At 34.9% G+C, this 23,560-nt stretch overlaps 1 protein-coding gene across 3 annotated transcripts; it reads left to right on the forward strand.

Annotated features, from left to right (window-relative positions):
• Window positions 1-2,889: 2,889 nt before the first annotated feature.
• LOC133284132 (uncharacterized) lies at window positions 2,890-13,994 on the forward strand. Of its 3 annotated transcripts, none has more exons than XM_061481120.1 (18): window positions 2,890-3,240; window positions 3,625-3,861; window positions 4,374-4,437; window positions 4,534-4,663; window positions 4,761-4,905; window positions 5,069-5,317; window positions 5,398-5,482; window positions 5,953-6,055; window positions 6,310-6,435; window positions 6,522-6,635; window positions 10,733-10,851; window positions 10,969-11,056; window positions 11,147-11,239; window positions 11,378-11,467; window positions 11,644-11,763; window positions 11,868-11,959; window positions 12,255-12,312; window positions 13,730-13,994. In XM_061481120.1, exons 1-18 carry the CDS (start codon window positions 3,060-3,062, stop codon window positions 13,790-13,792), a joined length of 2,157 nt encoding a protein of 718 aa, XP_061337104.1. In that variant the 5' UTR covers window positions 2,890-3,059; the 3' UTR covers window positions 13,793-13,994. The 3 variants fall into 3 exon arrangements, with proteins under 3 accessions (XP_061337104.1, XP_061337105.1, XP_061337106.1); XM_061481121.1 differs by having other exon boundaries at window positions 11,378-11,449; XM_061481122.1 differs by lacking the exon at window positions 2,890-3,240 and having other exon boundaries at window positions 3,807-3,861; window positions 4,379-4,437.
• Window positions 13,995-23,560: the final 9,566 nt, after the last annotated feature.

The following is a 23,560-nucleotide window of genomic DNA, read 5'->3' on the forward strand; positions in this document are numbered from 1 at the left end:
GGCTTTGAAATTTATAAGAAAAAGGTGTGACGTAAGTCATCATCTTTCTGCTTTAATCATCCGAGCTCGTAGCATGCTTCAAAGAGACTGGATTATTCAGCTTAGTCATACTTATAGAGAAGACAATTTTGTTGCTGATTGGCTTGCTACTCATGCACCTCATCAGGATGGACAGCTGATTGTGCTGGATGTCCCTCCAACGGCTTGTTTGGAATTGCTTCTTAATGACTTAAGGGGAGTTAGTCTCCCAAGATTGTGCCCAGTATAGGGCTTTTTTTTTTTTTATGTTGCTTTAGTTTTCATTGTATTTCCAAAAAAAAAACTACACGATCCGACATCAATGAGTTATCGGTTGAATAGTTTAATTTACATAAAAATAAATAATATTATTTTCTACATATAAAAAAAATATGTGAAGCTCATTTTTTTTTCTCTTCAGAGGATCTTATATTGAACTTACATAGTGTATATAAAAGATAAAATCATTTCTTACGAGATGATAAATATTAATCCATTAAATTTCATTGTTGTATAAAGAAAAAGTAAAATAAATTTAAAGAAAAGAGAATGACATGTTTACTAAATGATAATTTTAAGTATTTTTGTAAATAAATTAAAATCTTTTTAATTCAAATAAAGTAAAGAAAACACGTCAATAGGTCAGCCTTCTCCTTTCCAGTTCCCACTAGAGGTGCTAAACGAATCATGGACCCTTAACTCGGCTCGTGAAGGTCTGAGTATACATGTCTAAAATTGATTGTTGGCACGAGGCTTGAACTTGTATAAAAGCTCGTTTAATAAAAAAGCCTCAGACTCTAATTCAAAAGCTCGCCTTTAGAGCCTATAAGGTTGGCTTAGTATATTATTATTTTTTTTTGTATTTTTTATACTACTTGTAATAGCTCTCTCTTTCTCCTCAATTCATTTCATCCCATTTTATTGGTTAAACAGACTTTTTGAATGATTTTGTTTTACCTAATGTTGTTTGGATACACATTAAATTTATGAAATTACTAGTGTTGTTGATTGTATATTCTGTTTGGATAAATTTTTATTGTCTTATTTTTTTTTAAACAGGCTAAACCAGACTTTTATTTTTTGTAAATAAGTCAGGTCACAGACCGATAATTATATTTATAACAGGTAATATGCTTGGTCAGGCTGATACATTTAAACACAAATTTAGCCTTTTAAGATCAAAGCTAGGCTCGGCTCGGCCCGGCCCGTTAACACCCCTAGTTCCCACCACACCACCTAAAATGAACTTCATTTATTAAAAACTTATTTAGTAACTTGTGCAATATATAAATATTTTTAAAATTTTAATCTGTGTTTAAATTATTATTTAATTTTTTTCAAAAATATTATCTTGATTCAAATAGAAAGAAAATATTGTCATATTTACTTTTCTATATGTATTTTTTTAATATTTTAAGTTATGAATAAATAATTATATAATAAAATATGAGATAAAATATTATATCTAGTTTTCTATGCCTATACTACATATTCATCTTCAATACCGTTAAATCAAAATTTAATTAATTTTCATCATTTTTCTTCTTCTTGAGATTATGATCTAACACTTTTGGAAATGAATATGGAGAGTAAACATGAAAAATGGTAGGCAATACTCTATCTCAAAAATATTATTTTTTAATCTTATAAATTAAATTACCTTATCGTATTCTTTTAAGAAGTCAAACTCATGATAAAAAATTATATATATGCTTATAATATTTATAAAGGGAAATTATTTATCATTTTAAAGGATATAATTTTATGTTATTTTTAAAGAAACTACCTTGTTTTGTTTTGTTTTTGTATTCTCTCTTCTCTATTTTTTCTTCTTCTAATTTTATAAAAATAATATAAAAAATATAAAAAATATACTAAAATAACGTAATTTTATTAAAAATGACACAAGGTTGTATGGTTTAAGATGACAAACACTTTTTTTTTTATAAACAAGATGACAAACACCTAACCCATTTATAAAATGGAAAAAATTATACTTACTACCTATTTTTTCTTACTACTTCTTACTACCAAATCTTAACCGTAGATTTCCGTCAATCTAACGGCTATAATTTATTGGATCTCACTTATTAATTAATTATTAATTTCCAATAAATTATAACCGTTAGATTGACAGAAATCAACGGTTAAGATTTGGTAGTAAGAAGTAGTAATAAAAAAAATAGTAAGTATAACCTTCCCCTTATAAAATAACACTTAATTATATGTAATACGAAATTTTCTTAATTTTATACATATATTAAAATATGGGAGAGGATATACTTACCACCAAAAAAGTTTACCACATTTACAACCAATCTAATCATCGTTGATTTCCGTCAATCTAACGGTTATCATTTATTGGGAATAATAATTAATTAATAAATGCGATCTAATAATTTCCAATAAATGATAACCGTTAGATTAACGGAAATCAACGATGATTAGGTTGGTTGAAAATGTGGTAAACTTTTTTGGTAATAAGTATATCCTTTCACCAAAAAAGTTTACCACATTTACAACCAATCTAATCACCGTTGATTTCCGTCAATCTAGCGGTTATCATTTTTTGAGAATAATAATTAATTAATAAATGCGATCTAATAATTTCCAATAAATGATAACCGTTAGATTAACGAAAATCAACGGTGATTATGTTAGTTGTAAAGATGATAAACTTTTTTAGTAGTAAATATATCATTTCCCTTACAATATTTGTCTATAATTGAATAAGGTAAATATTTGAAAATCTTACTCTAACTTTTCAAGCATTATTCAACAAACTTGTCCTCAACTCATTTTTGTGGAAAACAAAAACTTCATTCGGAAGCTATTGCTTCTTCAATTTGTTGTTTTGGCTGTTGTATTTCTGTTTCCCCAGATTTTCAAAACCCATCTCCGTTTTCATCTTTGGATCAAACCCTTTTCGTCTCTCTCTCTCTCTCTGATTCAGCACAATGCTGTTACTTTGAACCCGCCACAAGTAGCGACAAAAACCGTTTTTTGATTCAGAAGTTCAAATCCCGTTTCGTTTTCCCAAAATGGGTTCGTCGCCGTCAACGCCGCACGATTTCTCGCCGGTCACGGCGGAGTATCTCGTCGGAAGCTTCGTCGGCGGCGAGTCCTTCCCCCTCTCTTCTGAGTTCTGGCAGAAGCTTCTTGAGCTTCCTTTCAATGTTGAATGGCCCTCTCATCGTGTTCATGAAGCTTGCGAGCTTTTAGGTTAGTCATACTCTTGTTTTTGTTGCTTTCTCTGATCATAGTTTTGTTTTGTTTAAGAGGAAGCTTCAGTGAGGAACTATGTTTGCTCGATTCGTGGCTAATAACATTGTTGCATGAAATTTATTTATTTGGAGTATAGTTTTCTCTATGTTCAAATGATGTTAATTTTCTCTAAAAAATTTGGGCTTTTAATGAATTAGTGATTTGAATTCTATTTCTGGTAAGTAAGTGTGTTCTAAGTTTTGCCTCTGAAGTAATTACTCAGTTTTCTCTTCTTATTTTTGGTACATGATAGCATGAAAGCCTTGAATTCATAGGTTCTATGCTAATTATGGGGTTAAGGAGGCTTAATTTGTTTCTTATGTCAAAATCTTATTATTGCAGCAAAAAACAACTGTAAAACAAGGCATCTTGCCAAGATTTTGTTCCATCTAGCATGCTACTTGCAAGAGTCCATGTCTACTTGTGGTGTGCAGCCCTTGGTTTATGAAAAGGCTGTTAATGCAGTTCACATCACTTCGGTATTCCTAAAACACTTGATTGAAAGTGCTCAAGGTGATGATATCGAGTTGTACTTGTCTCTCCATGATAATGAATCGATACCGATGGATATTTTGGGAGGTACGTAGTATAACACTTGTTGCAGCTTTAGAGTTTAGAATATCCGTCATCTTTGCCCGTTACATTAGGATGCTCCTTTATCCTTTATTTTTATGTTTTCTGGTTTTATGGGAAGTTGGTAAAATTTCAGATATCTGGCCATGGAACTACCTCTTCTAGTTATCAAATTTTATCATATTAAGATATGAATATAAAACTTCTTTGAACCAAGTTGTGTATATGATTTGCGGCCTTGGTTTGATCTAATGGCTGGATCTGAATTTTGACACCTTCCAACTTAAGAAATGTTACTTTAGATGCAAAAAATTTTTCCTTGTGTTTGATGTAATATGCATAGTTTTTTTTTTTTTTTTGATTATTTTTTAAAATATATCTATTCAATTTGGAACATTTTTAGTTCTTAATGAGTTTCATTAAGAAATTTTCACTCTTTCCTTTCAATTTTATTTTATTTTTTGGTTTTTATGTTTTAGTTTCAGCATTATTCAGATTTTCCTTTTATTCTAATGCAGATCAGACCATTGAAAATCTTGTTATGCGGAATGTGCTTAACTTTATAGCATCTGTAGATGTGAGGTATATCATGGATAACAAGTTGATTACTTGTTGAGTTATTGTGTGAAACTGCGAACTTTTTTTTTCTTCCTGATAATATATTTATTTTTATTATAGACCCAGCACATATTTCCTACATCTGGAGCTGCTTAATTTTATGATTATTGCAATGTCAACTCAGCTTCTTTGCGAACCGTCTCCTGGACCAAATGATGTGAACCCATTTCTTGATGCAGCGATGGCTCAGGTTAGAAGTTGAAATTTCAACATCAAACTTTGGTTATTTAGTTGCTCTGGATCTGCAGCTAGCAAATTTGAAGTTAGTGTACTGTTATTTCTTGTAGGATGGCTCTCTGGTTAGTTCAGTTGTATTCAAACTGCTGCTGAATTACATTACCCTTCCTGGTGTTCCATTTAATAGTGCATCATATTCCTCATTTCATGACAGAAGTCAGCATAGTGTGCTAAAGAGAGTTGGTTCTGCAGCTGGTATGGTTACTGGATATACTTTTGTATTTATGGAAATTTTGAGGTCAAATATATTTTGAGTTATAAAATACATGATAATTATCTTATTTCCCAGATATTCTCCTTTCAAAGTTGGAGATTTACTGATAGATACTTCTTTTGGCATTTCCTTCTTTCCTTTCAGCAAATATTGTTTTATTGCCATTCAGCTATTTGACCAGTTCAAGCAGCGAGGGATCAAGGAGTCCTATAGCAGATAGCAGTCTTCATGTGCTTCTTGTTCTCATTCATTATCATAAATGTGTTGTGAGTGAGGGCTACTCTGCCATTGAGAATCACAAATCTGCATCTTCAGATTCTTTACTCAAAGAGAACACGTATTTTTCTGACAACCCTTACTGCAAGGCCTTAGAGCATGCAAATGATTCTGAATGTAATATATCTTTTATATCTCTATGTATTCGTTTTGTTGATTGGAAAGTTAGCAATTTTTTATCAATGCTTTAAATGCAGTGGATCGTGTAGATTTAGAGGGTAATGCACACAGTGATCGACATATAAAGTTGCCTTTTGCTTCGTTGTTTGATACGCTTGCCACGTGAGTATCCGACTTCCTGTATGTGTGTTTGACAATTAACTTACTAGATCCGTAACATGCTTCCAATTGGTTATAATTATACTATTCAAAATGGAATTCACATGTTTTGTTGCATGTTATCATGATAAGATGGTAACCGCTGTTTCTCAAAAGTTAGATGATCAGAACATGTATCAGTTGTAGGCAAGTCTTATGATGACAGAGTACTTGTTTCTTATACTTTTGTTTTCACCCATTTGATAAGTGTCCTTCGGTCCTTCCTCTGTCTCTCTCTCTTCCCGCTGCCTGTAGATCAAGGGACTTCTTTCCACGCAGGACTTTTTTATGCATACAAAGTTGTGTATGCATGTAGTATCCTAATTTTATTATTATTATTATTTTATAACAAGAGTGTTGTGTGTGTGTATAATTCATTATATTGGATTTATACTTTAGTGTTTTAAATGTTTCAACTTTTTTAACCTCTCCAGCTGCTTAGCTGATGAGACCACTGTCCTACTGCTTTACTCATTGTTGCAAGGGAATTCCACCTTTCTGGAGTATGTTTTGGTGCGAACTGATCTGGATACATTGGTATGAAGAAGCAAACTTAAATTTTCTCCTATGGAAAAAGTAGGAATGAATTAATTTATTATATATGTACATATTTTGAAGTCAAAAGAATAATTTTCAGGGGATTCCTTGACTGTCATATGATATATGTACTGCCTGTTTTGAAAATTGCTCGAGTCATTCTTACGTCTTAAGCATATGGGTCTTCTTGGTGCATCTACAGCAACTGAGGATTGAGTCTTATTCTGATCCTTGTTTATCTTGTGAAATAACAGTTAATGCCCATTCTAGAAACATTATATGATGCTCAAAGGAAGACAGCTAATCAAATTTACATGTTGCTGATTATACTTCTCATACTTAGTCAAGATTCTACTTTCAATGCAAGCATTCATAAGCTGGTAAGACTTGTCTGTTGGCGTTTGACAAAGTCCTACTAAAACTGTAATGGTTGTGCTAAATGCTAATTTAGTGTATGTATGGACAGATATTGCCAGCTGTTCCATGGTACAAAGAGCGTCTCCTCCATCAGGCTTCTCTTGGTTCCCTCGTGATCATCATTCTTATCAGAACTGTACAGTATAATTTGTCAAAACTACGGGTAAGAATCTTAACGCAAGTTGGACTACTGATTTTAGAGTAAACACCCTTTTTGGTCCCTGGTAATATCTACGAAATCCTTTTTAGTCCCTGGCAATAAAAAAGGACCAAATTGGTCCCTAACAGTATGCAAAAAGGGCCACGTTAGTGACGGAGGAGTTGACATAAGGACTAATGTGGCCCTTTTTTCATACTTTTAGGGACCAATTTGGTCCTTTTTTATTGCCAGGGACTAAAAAGGATTTCGTAGATATTGTCAGGGACCAAAAAGGGTGTTTACTCCTGATTTTATTGTCCCGTGTATTTAAGCTGCCATATTCTGCTTACTGATTATTTAAGTTTCACATTGATAGCACATTGGCTAGTCCAGATGACCATTATGAGAGATGTGTTGACTGATCTTATGAGTGTATTAGTGGAATATATAAATTGATTGATGCTGTGCACAGTGATGGTTTTTTTTTTAAAAAAATTATGCGAAATATTTTGTCCCATACTAGTTTAACTCAAAAAGCCCAAAATTGGATTGGCTTCTGTCTTCTTATCCTAAACTGCACAAAACATGGTTACCTTTGTCCTTACCCTGACCCTATGAAAAAATGTGCCTGCCTTGAAAATTTAATGTATATTTGTTACGGCTCTGGGTTGTTTAGAGATTGGAACTGATATTATGGAAAGGAAGAATGAAAGAAAAGAAAGGAAATGGAAGGGCAAATCTGTTTATTGACAAGAAAATGAAATGAACACACAAAAGACACTTCTCTTGCCAAGGGGCATTCCCCTTCAACTGAGTACTCTTAGCCTAACACAATATTTGTCCAAAAGCTCCCACTAAAGGAGAGCCGACTCCCTTATATACAATATCTTAGTTGTCAAAAGAAAATAACCATCGAACTACCTAACTAACAAGTTTAACTGCCAATACAACAATTACAACTAACAGGGGCCACTAATTAACGCCCCAACTACTTCCTAATATAGTTTGTAACAATACAACCCCTTGAAAACAACCTTGTCCTCAAGGTTGGAATCTGGAAAACTGGCCTTGCATGGTTATGCATCATTAGTGATATCCTCACGGGCCCTCTTCCAGTTGATGTTGCCAGGTTAGGAACTGAGTTACCTGCTCTCTTTGCTGCAGACCTGTCCTTCTTATGTTCCTCTCTAGTAATATTGAAATCACGTGAGACTATGATGTCCCCTTTAGTATCACTACAAACACTAAACAATTTTTCTGCCAAAATTGTGGCCCATTTTGTATCCTGAGTTATGTGGGTAGTGCAGCTTAGAAAAAACAACTCTGCATACTCCAAATGCCTCATCTTATAGCACCCATCATTAATCCTCTCATGGACGACCAAATTCAAAACCTGCCAAAATGACTAAGTTTTTGGAAACTCCTCCCTACTTGTGCTTTTCAACCTGATACCCCTCCAAGATCATGTCGTCGTGATATATGGAATATTGCGGCAAAATTAGCGACTTAATATCTTTCAAACTTTCATAGTTTGAAACAAATGCTATTTGGTGTGACTTGGCACTGTTGTCAGTCACCTAAAGCTTCACAATCTTTGGCAACTTCAGCATCTCCCAGTTCCTGCAATGGTATAGATTCTCCTTGTCGTATTCAACAACCAGCTTTGGAATCTTGCTCCAATAGTTGATTTTCCATTCCGACACCCATTGTCCCATGTCGTTCCAATTGTGGAGCCTTTCGATTGTTTCTAGCGAGTCCAGCATGCGGCATTCAGGTTCTTCACTGACAACTTATTTAATTATCCACTTGTCACCATAGAGATTGTGGGTAACACAAGCAAACGAACTCTGATCCGCTAGTGATTGTTTTGGGTCGACCTGAACGAGGTTTATCCCACGAGACCTTGCGATGATTACCAATGAGTGCTTGATGAAATCGTGGAAACGCCTTTCTTCCTCCCTAGGCCTGAAGCATTCTTTCGTCGGGACGATGTCGCAATGCACTGCTCATGGTTCTTGGAAGACTTTTGTTAACTGATGGAGCTTGGCTTTGAATCTGTTGGACACCACTACACTCCTTTATTGTTGAGTTGAACGCATGTGTCCCCAATAACAACAATTTCCTATTGATGTATTGCTAGATGCACTAAATTTTTTGTTTGATATTTTTTTTCCTCAATGCTACGAGGAGTTTGGGCTTGGACGATTAAGTAAAAAATTAGACCTACCTGGCATAATTCCAATTCTTCCCTTCCGTTTTTCCCTTTTATGTGAACCTTGTTGTCCGCTGCTTTCTGTACATACTACATACACAAGGTCGCTCAGTCGAGACTAACCCATAGTCCTCCGCATCCAGGATGGACTCCGACGGCTCCAATGGTTGTGGGTTTAGTGGTAGACTGTGTAAAACTTGTAGCCCCATAGCTGCACTTGCTGACTTCTTCTTCCTTTGCTCCACCATCATGTTATTAGCACACCCACCCAAGAATAGCAATGGAGGCTGGGTTTGCTGGTTCGGATACCAATTCCCCTATGCCATTGATATCCCATCCACCTCCATCGACGAGTCTATATTCACTAGCTTTGGTGGAGATTCTCATTTCTGTTTTTCATCCGACTTCTCGTTGAACACTAAATTCGGAAATACGTGACCCATTTTTGCATCTTCATCTTCTATTTCAATTTCCTTCATACTGTGTGTTGGTTTTGAATCCACCTCCTCTTGTGCCTTCTCCAATATTTTTGTTACTTCTTTTTCCTTGGTGCCATGCTCTGTTTGTTCACCACCAACGCATGACAGAAAAAACCTCTGCCCAAAATTGTGTCTTCTTGATTTCAAGGGTTTGGCTTCTCGTCTTCAGCAACAACTTCTTGCACCTTTACCAACTTATGCGATGTTTTTATTTCTTCTTCATCGGTGCAACACTCGAGTATTGACGCATAGACACCCATGGATGGCAAAGCTTCCTCCTCTTTCCAAGGTTGCTTCTTCTTGATTTCAGAGGATAGCTTCTTCCTTTTTTGGTTCTCCCACTCACTTTTTGGGATCTTTAGCAATATCAACCATAGTAGTTAATTGCGCCGCAATAACGCTGTGAGCCGCGCCGTATGGGCGTTGCGGTGCCTCGCCGCAAGAAACCGCTCTGCGCCGCACCGAAATGCAATAGCGGTCATTGCGATCGCATTTGCGTCCAAATCGCGGTCATATTGCAGTCATAAGGCAAAATGTCAATTTTGTCCAAATTTAAATGTGTAACAGAAAATTTTTAAGGGTTTTTTAGTCTATCTGTGTCTCTCTCTGTCACTTCTGCTATCTCTGCCTTTAAAAAATGTTTCTTTTTGTCATTATTTCTGTCATATATCTATTTCGCTATTTCCGCAACCGCAACCCGCTATAGCGCTATAGCGTTTTTTGGGGTTGGCCGCTCCGCATTTGATAACTTTGATATCAACAACATATCCTTAATCTCTTCAATTTTAGAATCCCACTCATCTTCGCTGGTCTGTCTCTTCAATATCTTTGTTGAACTCTCCATAGCTCCAACGCTTGCATATGTGGCAACCTCCTCCAAGATTTGGCAGATCGGACCACTTGTTATGGCTCTGGGTTTTTTAGAGATTGGAACTGATATTATAGAAAGGAAGAATGAAAGAAAAGAAAGGAAATGGAAGGGAAAATCTGTTTATTGACAAGAAAATAAAATTAACACACAAGAGACACTTCTCTTGGCAAGGGACATTCCTCTTCAACTGAGCACTCTCAGCCAACTCCCTTATATACAGTATCTAAGCTGTCGAAAGCCAATAACCATCTAACTACCTAACTAACAAGTTTAACTACCAATACAACAATTACAACTAACAAGGGCCACTAATTAATGCGCCAGCTACTTCCTAATATAGGTCGTAACTATATTTCAGAATGTTATGGATTGATATATTTCTAAGCACATGTGTATAATTAATTTCAATAAATTTTAAATATTAAGGATTCTTGAGTCTTGACCTTGATAGCATAATTTCCACTCATGTTTGTAAGCTTTAAATTTGCATTCCTTTACTTAGTCTATTGATATGTTTAGATGGTGTGCTAAAATAGGATATTGTGTTGAATTATGACAGGATGTTTATCTTCATACAACATGTCTGGCAACTTTGGCAAACATGGCACCTCATGTTCACCGTTTGAGTGCATATGCAGCTCAGAGACTAGTTAGCCTCTTTTACATGTTATCACGGAAGTATGTCACTGCTCTTTTTGGGTTTTCATAATAAACTATTTTCATTTCAAATTTTTATCTTGAGTAACTAATATTGGGTATAAAGATTTGATTGTATAGTTGTTTGGTTCTCATTAGGTATAACAAATTAGCAGATCTCAGAGATAATAAGCTCGATATTGCAAAAGGCAACTCAATTGAAGGAAGTAGCCTCAGAGAAGATGTGGTATGTGATATGGTTTTTGTGCTTTTGTGATTGTATTGATTACAAACTTTTTACTATTACTTTTGCTAAAGATATAATCTTTTGATGCAGTCAGCAGAGTTGCACATTTATACTGACTTCTTGAGGCTTGTACTAGAAATTATAAATGCTATCCTGACTTATGCATTGCCTCGAAATCCTGAGGTATAATTTGTAGTTCTACTTGATTGATTGCAGATTTATCTCATTCACATCTATTTTTATCTAGTTCCCAGTAATCAAATGCACTAGTCACATTGTGACCTTGTACATCTAATGTATTGCTCTTTGTGACTGGGACAGGTAGTGTATGCAATAATGCACAAGCAGGAAGTCTTTCAGCCTTTCAAGAATCATCCACGCTTCAATGAGCTGGTTGAAAATATTTATACTGTATGTTTCATGTATTTCATTTAAATCACATTACAACATACACTTGCCTTTAAAATTTTGCAACTATAAAGGAGCAAATTTCATGGCTTCTTTAGTTATATTTGTGAACCTTGTCTTTGTATAATACATCATGTTTCAAAAGCACATAAATAATGTGTTCTATTTGATATTTGCAGGTGTTAGATTTTTTTAATAGTCGCATGGATGCCCAAAGAATAGATGGTGACTGGTCAGTTGATGAAGTGCTCCAAGTGATTATTGTCAACTGTCGATCTTGGCGTGTTGAGGGGATGAAGGTAAAATGGAAATAACTTGTGTGATTCACGGTTTACTTCCAATAGGGAATAACATTAGGAGGATAACTTGCCTTGCTTTTATGAGACGGTATCTTGTTTGGCAGATGTTTACTCAACTGCGCTTCACATATGAACAAGAGAGTCACCCTGAGGAGTTTTTTATCCCGTATGTCTGGCAGCTAGTACTATCCAGATGGTATGGTTCCTAGAGATTCATATCCACGTACCTCGTGGCTAATTTTAACTGGTTTACTCTTGTAGTTTGAAATTTGTTGGTCCTAATGCATGTGCTTTCCACTTTAAACTGAACGGGATGTTTACTAAGGAACCAGCCTTGGATAATCATTATGAGTGGTTGAGATACTCTCAACGTGATTAATTAATTCCGTTATCTATCTTAATACTGATTGCAAGTTTTTGTTAATTCCATTTGACATATGGTTTTCTCGTTTTGTGCATATCACTGATACGAAAAATTCCGTCATATTCAGTGGATTCAAATTCAAAGCAGAAGCTATAAATTTGTTTCGAGCTGATTTACCTGCAGAAGTATGTATCTGAATCCCTATTATAAATTTATATTCCACATATTACTTGTAACCAAATAGCACAACTTCATTGTTTCTTTATTCTTTATTTTATTTTATTTTTGGTACATTCTTTATTTTATTTATTTTTTATCCTTGTACTTTTGTTGCTTAGCTGACCCTACCTAGTGTGATAACTGATAAGGCTTGATTGTTGTTGTTGCTTATATTACTGTTTCTATGATGGATAAATGACCACTCCAGTATGATTTTTTTTAAATAAAAGAACTATCACTCCGACATTAATTGAAAGGTCAACTGTTCATGATTATTCATTTATTATCTTGCAAGTCAGCATCGTTTTGGAAGTCTTTTCTTGCTACATCAAGCAGTTGTTATCACAACTTCAAGCTATGACCTTCTACCTAAGTGGCTTTTGGAATTCTTTTTGAGCAGCATTATCCCTTTCCTTTGAAGTTTGAAAGGAAATTGAACTGCAGTTGCCTCATAAAATCGAATTTTCTCTAACCAAAGGGAAAAAATAATAGATCTAATTTTCTTCTCTTTTCTGATTTTTACCTTGTTTTCTTAAACAGGGATTGTCTGCTCTATATTTAAGTGATGCAAGCAGATTCATTTAGTGTGACACCCTCCCCTGTATGCATCCAAGGGAGATGTCTGCTAAGCAGATTAGAGTCGTAACGAAATTGAATTAAATACTGAAACTGCATTTTTAAGTCATGAAATAAAATCTTATAACGAAATCTGGTTGTGCATGAAAATAGTGTGAAACTTTATAAAATACACTGTTTGCTGAAATAGTAGTTTTCCAGAAAAACCTGTCTGTCTTGCAAAAATCACATAAAATCGAGCTTTCAGAATTTTGACATAAAGTTTATATAATCAGAAACTAGACATGGGGGGCTTTATGTACATATAAATTATAGCCCATTCGGAGTCCGGTAGCTCCCGAAACCAAACTCGCAAGGTACTCGTTAATTTAGTGCAGTTTTCCCAGACCTACCTGACTTGTAGAAATAATATAAAATCGGACTTAACAGTTTCCAAAAATTTTCTTTGACACAGAGAAAGTATACATCTGGGGCTTTACGTGCATATAACTTATATGTCAATTGGAGTTCTGTTTCATTTGTGTAATGCATAATCAAAGGCATATTGATCTTTTAATTCCTAAGAAACTTAAGTCTTACTTGTAAGTTTAGCTAAATTGCACCAGGCATTCTCTTTGACATAAATAGAAACAAGTAATTAAAGGATTAAGATTTGGTTCCCAGGTCCCAACTTGTAGCTTTACTTGGTTTAGTGTTAGGTCGGGATCAATGTTGTGTATGATGTAATGTTCTTTTAGTTTCTTTTGCATTAGATGTGACACATTACTTTGATCATTGACTTCAATGACAAAATTTACGGTGTTGCAGAGACTTGAAAATGGGGTGGTGGGAAATACACTCCAAAATGGTGACTTTGACAGGCCTGAGTAATCAGCTTGACCTGACCCATAGCCGGGTGAATACAGAACGTGCCTACCACGGACTCAGGTTGTGTTGGTGAATATTTGTACATATGAAACGGTTGCAAAGATGTGATGTTCACATTCTTTTCTGTTCATAAATTTTTTATTCTCGAATATGAAAAATGTGTTGAGATATCTGTGTAATCAATAAACGATGATGCTAACGTCCATCTCATACCATAGTTTTTACTGGTTTGTAATCAATAATTTTATTTCTTGTACAAAAATTAGCATATTTTCCTGCAGAATAGACCCACATGTTTATAGATCCTGTGTAAAAATCAACTACAGGAATGAATACCTTTGAAGGAAAGTGGGTTTATGAATTAATTGTATTAATTACATTACTTATGTTAATATGTTAACTAAGTTAGAATTCAAAACATTTGATCCAATAATTTATGAAAAAGTATAGTATAAACATTTTTCACTATTCATCTTTATCTACTGGTTTCGGATTGAATTATTTCCCCCCTCAGCACTTCTCTTCTATTTTTATACCAATCACTGTTTTGATGCAAAGTGAAGCCTTTACGGCTCATGAGTACAATGGTAATCTAAATTACTTTTGCCCAAATTGCTGGTAAGATGGAGTATAGTCTTCAACAGCTTTACTATTTGCTAACACATGGCAACTCCTAGTCCTAGAAGATAGTTCTGAAGGGAAATTTGTAACTGTGAAATGTTTGTAGGGGGAATAGATCTCAGACATGAGCAGATATAAAATCATTTCAGAAGAAAAGTTCATTTGGAAAAAGTTTTCTTTTCACTTTATATGCATTATCCTGGAGCGAATTCCAGAGGCTATTTTGTTGAGATACGCATATTGGTCCAATACAAACACAATACTAATTCAATATCAGACTTACATGTGTATACAAATTCTCCAATTCTTCTTTATACAAATTCTTCATTTCACCATGTCAACTAAACAAAGACAATTACTTTATAAATGATTGAATAACAAAAAACTCATCAATCAATTATTGACATTCTACAAAGAACGATGCATATTCATGTTATAAATGTGTTATTAATCGTGGAATTCAAGTTTGGGCTTTTAGTGGAGTAACACCGAATTAGATAATCATTCGTTGATTATCAAGAGCCTTGATTAATAACAGATGGTAGATCCCCAGGTTAGCTTGAGACAAGGGATGGTGTGATTTTCAGTTCATGATGGCTTGTTGGTTACATGGTTTTGGGTTTTAGACTCAAATTTGTACCCAAAAGAGCAAGTGAGAGATTGTTGGGTTTGTGCTTTTACTGAAACCCAATTGGGCTAAGAGTATGGGAAGAACCCAAGAAGCCTAAAGCTCAAAAAAGCTTAGGGCTAGAGTTTCTTGGTATCCATATAAATACTACCACTTAAGTCACCAACCTCTAGATCATTGAACAGAAGAGGTAAGCTCAGATATGAAAATGTTCCCACACACTTCCCCTCCCCCCTTGAGGATAATGTGGAAGATTTACTAGAAACACGTGAGGTCTGATCGTGCTGTAACACAGAGAAGATCAGTTCGTGCCGTGATGTAGAGGAGATCGGTTCGTGAAGGGGAATCATATATGAGGTGTGTTGTAAATATTATTATTTATTTATTTATTTGTTGTATTGGGCTTAGCCCATTAGGTCATGTAATCTCTTTAAATAGAGAACCCTGTGTACAGAATATTTACAATTTAATAATATCTGATAACCCTTTTTTAAGTTGGTATCAGAGCTCTCGATCTGAGGGCTCTGCTTCCGCAGTTACCATCGTTAGAATAAAAAACCTTTTTTTTTCGCCTCTCGCTGCCATTAGCTGCCACCGAAAAATTTTTCGGGGACCTTTTGGACTGAGAGGACCTGTTTTTAAATCCTTTTTCTCTGATCTATCAGTTTGCGGACGTGTTACAGTCGATTGACGACCGGATCTTCCCAAAACAATCCAAACCCGCAACTGTTCATCACTGGAACAGTATTTTTCGGTGACCGTTTGGACTCCGATCAGCCATAGACGGGACCGCAACCTCCGGACGACCTCACGGTGAGAAGCCCAGCTCCGACCGACGGTTCACTCGCTCTCACGCGCCATCCCTCTCTCTGCGCGTGAAGCCCACGCGCCGACAACTCCACCGGCGCGTGGTAGCGCGTGGCGGCGAGTTTCCAGCTTCAACCGAAAACGCTTTGCTCGTCTCTCCTTCCTCTACCTGGATCTGTGTTTTTCCTTCTGATCCGACAACGTTTAGGTATACTTTGTGTGTTGTTTGGCTTCTTGGTGCTATTTTTTTTCTTGTATTTTTTGCAGTATGGCGTCCGACACTGATTCGACTATTATAAACCCATCTGGAAATTCTTCTGCACAATCTATGGTGACCCCTCTTGGTCACAATGATCTTCCAAGTCTACATCAGAGTTATCGACTTGATGGGTCAAATTATTTGTCGTGGTCTCAACTTATTCGTACTACCATCAAGAGTCGCAATAAGATTGCTCATCTTGATGGCCCTGCTCCTGCTGCCACTGATCCTAGTTTTGCTGTCTGGGATAATGAGGATTCTCTTATCATGACTTGGTTGTGGAATTCGATGACTCCTGAAGTGGGTCTTCACTGTATGTTTCTGTCTTTTGATAAGGAGATTTGGGAAACTGTCCGCTCAACTTATTCCTTGAAACAGGATATGGCTGCGCGCTATGAATTGCACAATAAAATATTCACTGCTAAACAAGACTCCTCATCAGTGACTGCTTACTATGGTACTTTGAAGGAGTTGTGGACTGAACTTGATCAATTTCAGAGTTTGAAGATGCAATGTACTGCAGATGCTACTGCTTGGAAAATGAGCATATTTTTGATTTTCTTGCTGGTTTGAATTCCGAGTATGATCCTATTCGGGTTCAGATACTTGGCAAATAGACTTTTCCATCTTTTTATGCTGTTTTCAATATTGTTCGGGGGGAGGAGACTCGTCAGGGAGTTATTATGAACTCTGATAAATCTGTCATGCTGTCATCATATGATGGTGCTGCTTCTAAACCCATTGATGGGTATGCTATGATTTCCACAAAAAAGGATGGATCTTCTCAAGAGAGTTCTTTTACAAAATTTTCTGATGGTGCATCTTCTAGACCCAAGAAAAATGATTGCTGGTGTTCTTACTGTAGAAGAACCGGTCATATCAAGGATCTATGCTTTCGCCTCCATGGAAAGCAAAAAGTCCTAGAAAAGAAGGCAAGGATGCGTGGTCAAGCGCATTTTACTTCCTCTGATATAGCTTCTGCACCTAATGAGACCCAACCTGCATTTCGTCAAGATGAGTTGGAATGACTCCGAACCATACTTGATTCTCTGAGTAAGCCATCTGGTACTAGTGATTTGGCTATGACTGGTATGAGCTCCAATACTTATTCTTTCCTTACTTCATGTATTGATTTTAAACATTCTTGGGTTGTTGATTATGGTGTTACTGATCATATGGCTTGTTGTGCTAACTCCTTTATTTCTTATAACCCCACCATTGGCACTCATACAATAGCCGTAGCTGATGGCTCACTTACATCAGTTGCGGGTTCTGGTAACATAAAATTACAGCCTTCCTTACATCTCAAAGATGCTCTTCATGTTCCTAAACTCTCCACTAATCTTCTTTCTATTCATAAAATTACAAAAGACTTGAATTGCACTGTAAACTTCTTCCCTACTCATTGTGTTTTTCAGGATCTCGCCACGGGGAAGACGATTGGGGGTGCTAAAGAGCAAGGTGGGCTGTACTATCTGGTGTCATAATCTCCTGCAACTAATGTTAAGGATCACATCTTGCTGTCTTATGGCCAATCAACTGCTGATTCTCTGATTTGGCTTCATTATAAGCGCTTGTGACATCCTCCATTTAGTTTACTCAAATGTTTATTTCCGTCATTGTTTTTGTCTAAGTCTGTTGAGTCTTTTCATTGTGATGTTTGTGAGTTTGCTAAGCATCATCGTGTATCTTTTCCTTCTAGTATTACTAAAAGTGTTGAACCTTTTGATCTTATTCATTCTGATGTTTGGGGTCCTTCATTCTTCTGGTAATAAATGATTTGTTTCTTTTATTGATGATTGCACTCGTGTAACTTGGGTTTACTTAATGCGTGAAAAGTATGAGGTACCACAACTGTTCTTTCAATTTTATAAAATGGTTGAGACCCAATTTGGTAAAAAAAATCAAGAGACTAAGGACATATAATGGTACTGAATATGTTAATCACTGTTTTCCCCAATTTATATGAAGTCAAGGTATGATTCATGAACTTACTTATGTAGACACCCCTCAACAAAATGGGGTTGCTGAAAGAAAGAATCGTCACTTTCTTGAAGTTTCTCGTGCCTTATTGTTTCAAACATATGTACCCAAATGCTATTGGGGAGATGCCATTCTTACTGTAGCATTCTTGATCAACCGTCTACCCACTCGGGTTCTTGATAATGTAAGTCCTATTCACTCAATAACTTCTTTTTTCCCTTATGTTCTAACTTTGTAAAGTCTTCCTCCTCGAGTGTTTGAGTGTGTTGTCTTTGTTCATGTTCATAAACAGCATCGCAGTAAGTTAGATCCTAGGGCTCTTAAATGTGTTTTCCTTGGTTATGCTCTTGATAAGAAGGGCTACAAGTGCTATCACCCTAGCAGTCGGAAATTTTTTGTTTCTATGGATGTTACGTTTCAGGAATCTGAGTCTTTTTTCAAAGATCCTCATCTTCAGGGGGAGAATAATTCACCAGAAAACTTATCACCTTCTTTCTTTGAGTTTGAATCTTCAGTATCTACTCCTTCACCTCCTCCTCTTGTTTTTGTTCCTTCTGAGTCTGATCCTCCTATGTCTGATCCTCCTATGACTGATCCATCAAGTACACTAGAGATACGAAAGATTGTGACACCTGAGTTGGTATATCAGAGAAGGAAACAACCCGCATTGCCTCACTAGCAACCTCAATCGTCTGAACCACTGGTAAGTTGTAACACCCCAAATTTCTAACAATTTATAAAACAATCTTATAATAAATAAATTGTCAAATTCATTTTTTTTTTACAATTATAATAATAGAAATATTGCGGAAGCTAATCTAAATCTAATTTGGGGAATGTTACCGCCGCACCTGTACAATGGACAGGTGCAAGGCTAAATTTATTACATTAAAATAAAACCAAAGACTAAAGTTTAAATAAAGGAAATATATCTTATGCATTTATTTAAATCTCATAAATTTCTAAACTTAGAAACTAGCTAGAAATATCCGAGTCGTGATCCTCACTGTCCACAGCTAGCCCCATCCTTTGCAACATGCTTCACTGAAAATCTGCTCCCCCACAGCCGCAAGATCATTGCAGTCAATAAACACAAAAGTCAGCAAAGCTGGTAATCCCAATCAAAATACAAAAATAAATAAATAAATAAATAAATAGAACTCAATCAAGTAATATAACTCAAAAATTCAAATCAAGTATCAACTCGTTATTAATTATATTAATCTTTATTTAGTCCATTCAGTGTATTTAGTAAGGGTAATTTATCAACTAACATATTCAGCACAACATTAATCATAATATTACATAAATGGTAATATTCACAACTCAATGGCATTCATCATAATCAAATCAAATAACATTTCATTATTAATCATGTTTAAGTTCATTGTACTTAGTGGGAAGAGAACCATGGTAGACCCGGGAACCCCTGCCAGTCTACCCTGTGACCCGGGAAACCCTGCCAGTCACAAACAAATCACATTGGCCATAATCAATTCACATCTTCCTAGTGTGCACACCTCTTCCCAAAGTTGCTACTAGTATCCCGGGAAACCCTGCCAGACACCACTTTGGAAAGAATGGATATAATCTTTTTCACATCAGTTTCACATCGGAGGCATAAAGCCCAAAAGTTGTGTTCATCACCTTGGGAGGTACCATCCCAAAGCTATCCTCCCACCATTAATTTATTACAAACACACACAATCAGGAAAGATTCAATCATAATTATTTATTCTTTAAGTATTATCATCTCTAAATGAGTTACTCAAGGGCATTATAATTTTCCAAAGTATCATAATTCAAACAACTATTATCATAAATTCTCGAATTTATATAACAATTCAAATCTTCAACATCAATCATAGTAAAATCCAAATCCGATCATCATAATAACTTTCCAATTTATTCAAGGATATGATAATTCAAATCTTCAACAGTCATCACAGTAAAATTCAAATCCGATCATCATCATAACTTTCCAATTTATTCAAGGATATGATAATTCAAATCTTCAACATTCATCACAGTAAAATCCAAATCCAATCCTCATTATAACTTTCCAATTTATTCAAGGATATAATAATTCAAATCTTCAACATTCATCATAGAAAAATCCAAATCCAATCATCATCATTCAAATAATCCCATCACATCAATTATCATAGTTATTAATAATATAAATATTTAAATTCAATAATTAAAACACATATTTGGAAAGTTTTTCTTAAAGAGTAGTATAATTCCATAATTTTCATAATTATTCAATAAGATCCATATATTGCACATGAATTAAATCTTATACCATACATTGCACATAATTATAATTTCTAAAATAATAACATTTTATATTATATATTGCACATAATCATAATCATAATTTCTAAAATAATAAAAGTTTATATCATATATTGCACATAATCATGATTTCTAAAATAATAAAATTTTCCAAAAATATTCTAATTATCATATGTAGTAATTTAAATTAAAAAAAAAAACAAATACTTATATATATAGAAATGTTCATACCAAACTATTAAGAACATCTACGGATTACATATAAGGATTATGCCCAAATTTCATATAATAGAGATAACCTAAAGCACCACTAGGGATAGCCTAGTGGTGTTGGGTGTGTTTAGAGGGTGTTAGGTTTGCTGTTCGATTCCATGTAATATCCAAAAAAATAGAGATAACCTAAACACCTAGGGATTAGGATTACATCCAAGTTTTATATAAAAGAAATAACCTACGAATAGGATTACATATACCAAACATATAACTACCTAAAGATTAGGATACACCCAATAAAATTTCATACACAACAAATCTACAACCACCTAGAGATTAGGATTACCTGGTTTCCGTTTTCGCTAACTTCTAGAAGAAAAGAGTAATTTGGGTCAGAGAACCGGTTGATAATCAGAAGAATATAAAATAAATTAAACTAAGTTTTTGAACTAAAAAGAGAGAATAGTAGAGGAGAAATGTTGAAGAATGAATTGGTTTGGTTAGGCTAGACCTCTATTTATAGTTGAAGTTTAGGGCTTACACATTACTGACTCAATGCTGACTCATCATATCTAAACAATTTATGTTTGTTAACTCATCATATCTAAACAATTTATGTTTGTTGACTCATCCTAATCCAATCAAACATTACCAATCAAACATTAATGCATAAATCATCAATCAATCAATTAATCATAATTTATCATCTTATATATATATACACACACATATTAATATTATTTTATTATAAATAATCTAGGGTATTACAAAGTATCAAAATTATTTTTCAATAGCACTTATATCGCACAAAATAATTTTATTAAAGATAAAATTAATATTATAGTTTGTTATCTATCACCATAAAATATATATATATACATATACATATATATTATTACTACTAATTTATAGTTTATTATTATTATTATTATATTATTATTATTATTATTATTATTATTTTATTATAAAAATATGGGGTATTACATAAGTCCTGAATCTTATATTTCTGATCATGATATTAATACTTCTGATGACTTACCCATTATTACTGATTCTGATGATTTACCCATTGCCTTAAGAAAAGGAAAAAGATCTTGTTCCAAGAAATCTTGTTCCTCATGTCCCTCTTGTACTCAATACCCTATCTCCCATTTTGTTTCTTCTACTAATCTTTCTGTGCAGCACAAAAGCTTTGTTTCAGCACTAGATTCTATTTCAATCCCAAAATCAGTACATGAAGCATTGAAAGATGAGAATTAGGCTCAAGCCATGCAAGAAGAGATGAATGTGTTGGAGAAAAATAAAAATGAGAGGTTAATGATAGATCCAACGGAAAGAAAGCAGTAGGATGCAGATGGTTTTATGCCCTGAAGTATAATTCTGATGGCACTCTTGAGAGATATAAGGCTCGATTAGTCGCCAAAGGTTACACTCAGACCTATGGCATTGATTATGAAGAAACCTTTGCTCCAGTTGCAAAGATGAATATGGTGAGAGTCTTGTTATCCCTTGCTGCCCATTACAATTGGGATATAAATCAATTTGATATGAAGAATGCATTCCTCAATGGTGAGTTAGAAGAAGAAGTCTACATGGAAATCCCGCCTGGTTTTGATTCTATGAATGGAGAAAATAAAGTTTGTAGATTAAAAAAGGCCTTGTATGGATTGAAGCATTCACCTCGTGCCTGGTTTGGAAGGTTTTACTAAGGTTATGATGACCTTAGGATACAAACAGAGTCAAGGAGATCACACTCTTTTCTTCAAGCACTCCCAAAATGGGAAGCTTACTATGCTTCTTGTATATGTTGATGATATTATTATCACAAGTGATGATTTTGTGGAGAGACATATTCTGCAAACACAGCTAACCTCTAATTTTGAAGTCAAAGACCTTGGAAAACTGAGATATTTCCTAGGGATAGAGGTAGCTCATTCAAACAAAGAAATTTTTATCAGCTAGAGGAAATATGTTCTTGATCTTCTCAAAGAAGTAGGAAAGCTTGGGTGTAAACCCTCTAATACTCCTATTGAGCAGAATCACAAGATAGGCTATGAAGAGGAGAGTCCTCCAGTTGATAAAGTACAATATCAACGGCTAGTTGGGAAATTGATATATCTGGCTCATACTAGACCAGACCTAGCTTATGTTGTTAGTGTTGTCAGTCAGTTTATGCATGATCCAAAGGAGAAACACATGCAGGCAGTGGAGAGAATTCTTCAGTATCTTAAAGCTACTCCAGGTAAAGGACTGTTATTCCGGCGTGATGGAGATCTCTCTTTAGAAGTCTACACTGATGCTGATTATGCTGGATCTGTGACTGATCGTCGTTCTACCATTGGTTATTGTATGTTTCTTTGTGGTAACATGGTGACGTGGAGAAGTAAGAAACAAGGTGTGGTTGGCAGATCAAGTGCAGAGGCTAAATTTCGAGCTATGGCTCAAGGCTTTTGTGAGTTACTGTGGCTGGAAATTGTACTTGATGATCTCAAAATAAAATGTGAGGGACCTATGAAGCTGCTATGTGATAATAAGTCAGCTATTTGTATAGCTTATAATTCGGTTCAACATGATCAGACTAAACATATTGAGGTCGACTGTCATTTCATCAAAGAGAAACTTGATAGCGAGCTGATTACCACACCCTACATTCTCACTAGGCATCAATTAGCTGATGTTTTGACAAAGAGACTTCCTTCAGATAGATTTCAAGAACTTACTAGCAAGCTGGAAATGATAAATATCTATTCCTCAGCTTGAGGGGGAGTGTTGTAAATATTAATATTTATTTATTTGTTTGTTGTATTGGGCTTAGCCCATTAGGTCATGTAATCTCTTTAAATAGATAACCTTGTGTACAGAATATTTACAATTTAATAATATCTGATAACCCTTTTCAAGTAGGTGGTTCTACCTAGATTTGCTCATCAAGAGGTAAATTAAAATGATGATGATCTGTTGC

Source organism: Gastrolobium bilobum, unplaced genomic scaffold (assembly GCF_033153095.1).
Source record: "Gastrolobium bilobum isolate Gb01-03AN ecotype WA unplaced genomic scaffold, APGP_CSIRO_Gbil_v1 utg46859, whole genome shotgun sequence".
Taxonomy (NCBI): Eukaryota; Viridiplantae; Streptophyta; class Magnoliopsida; order Fabales; family Fabaceae; genus Gastrolobium; species Gastrolobium bilobum.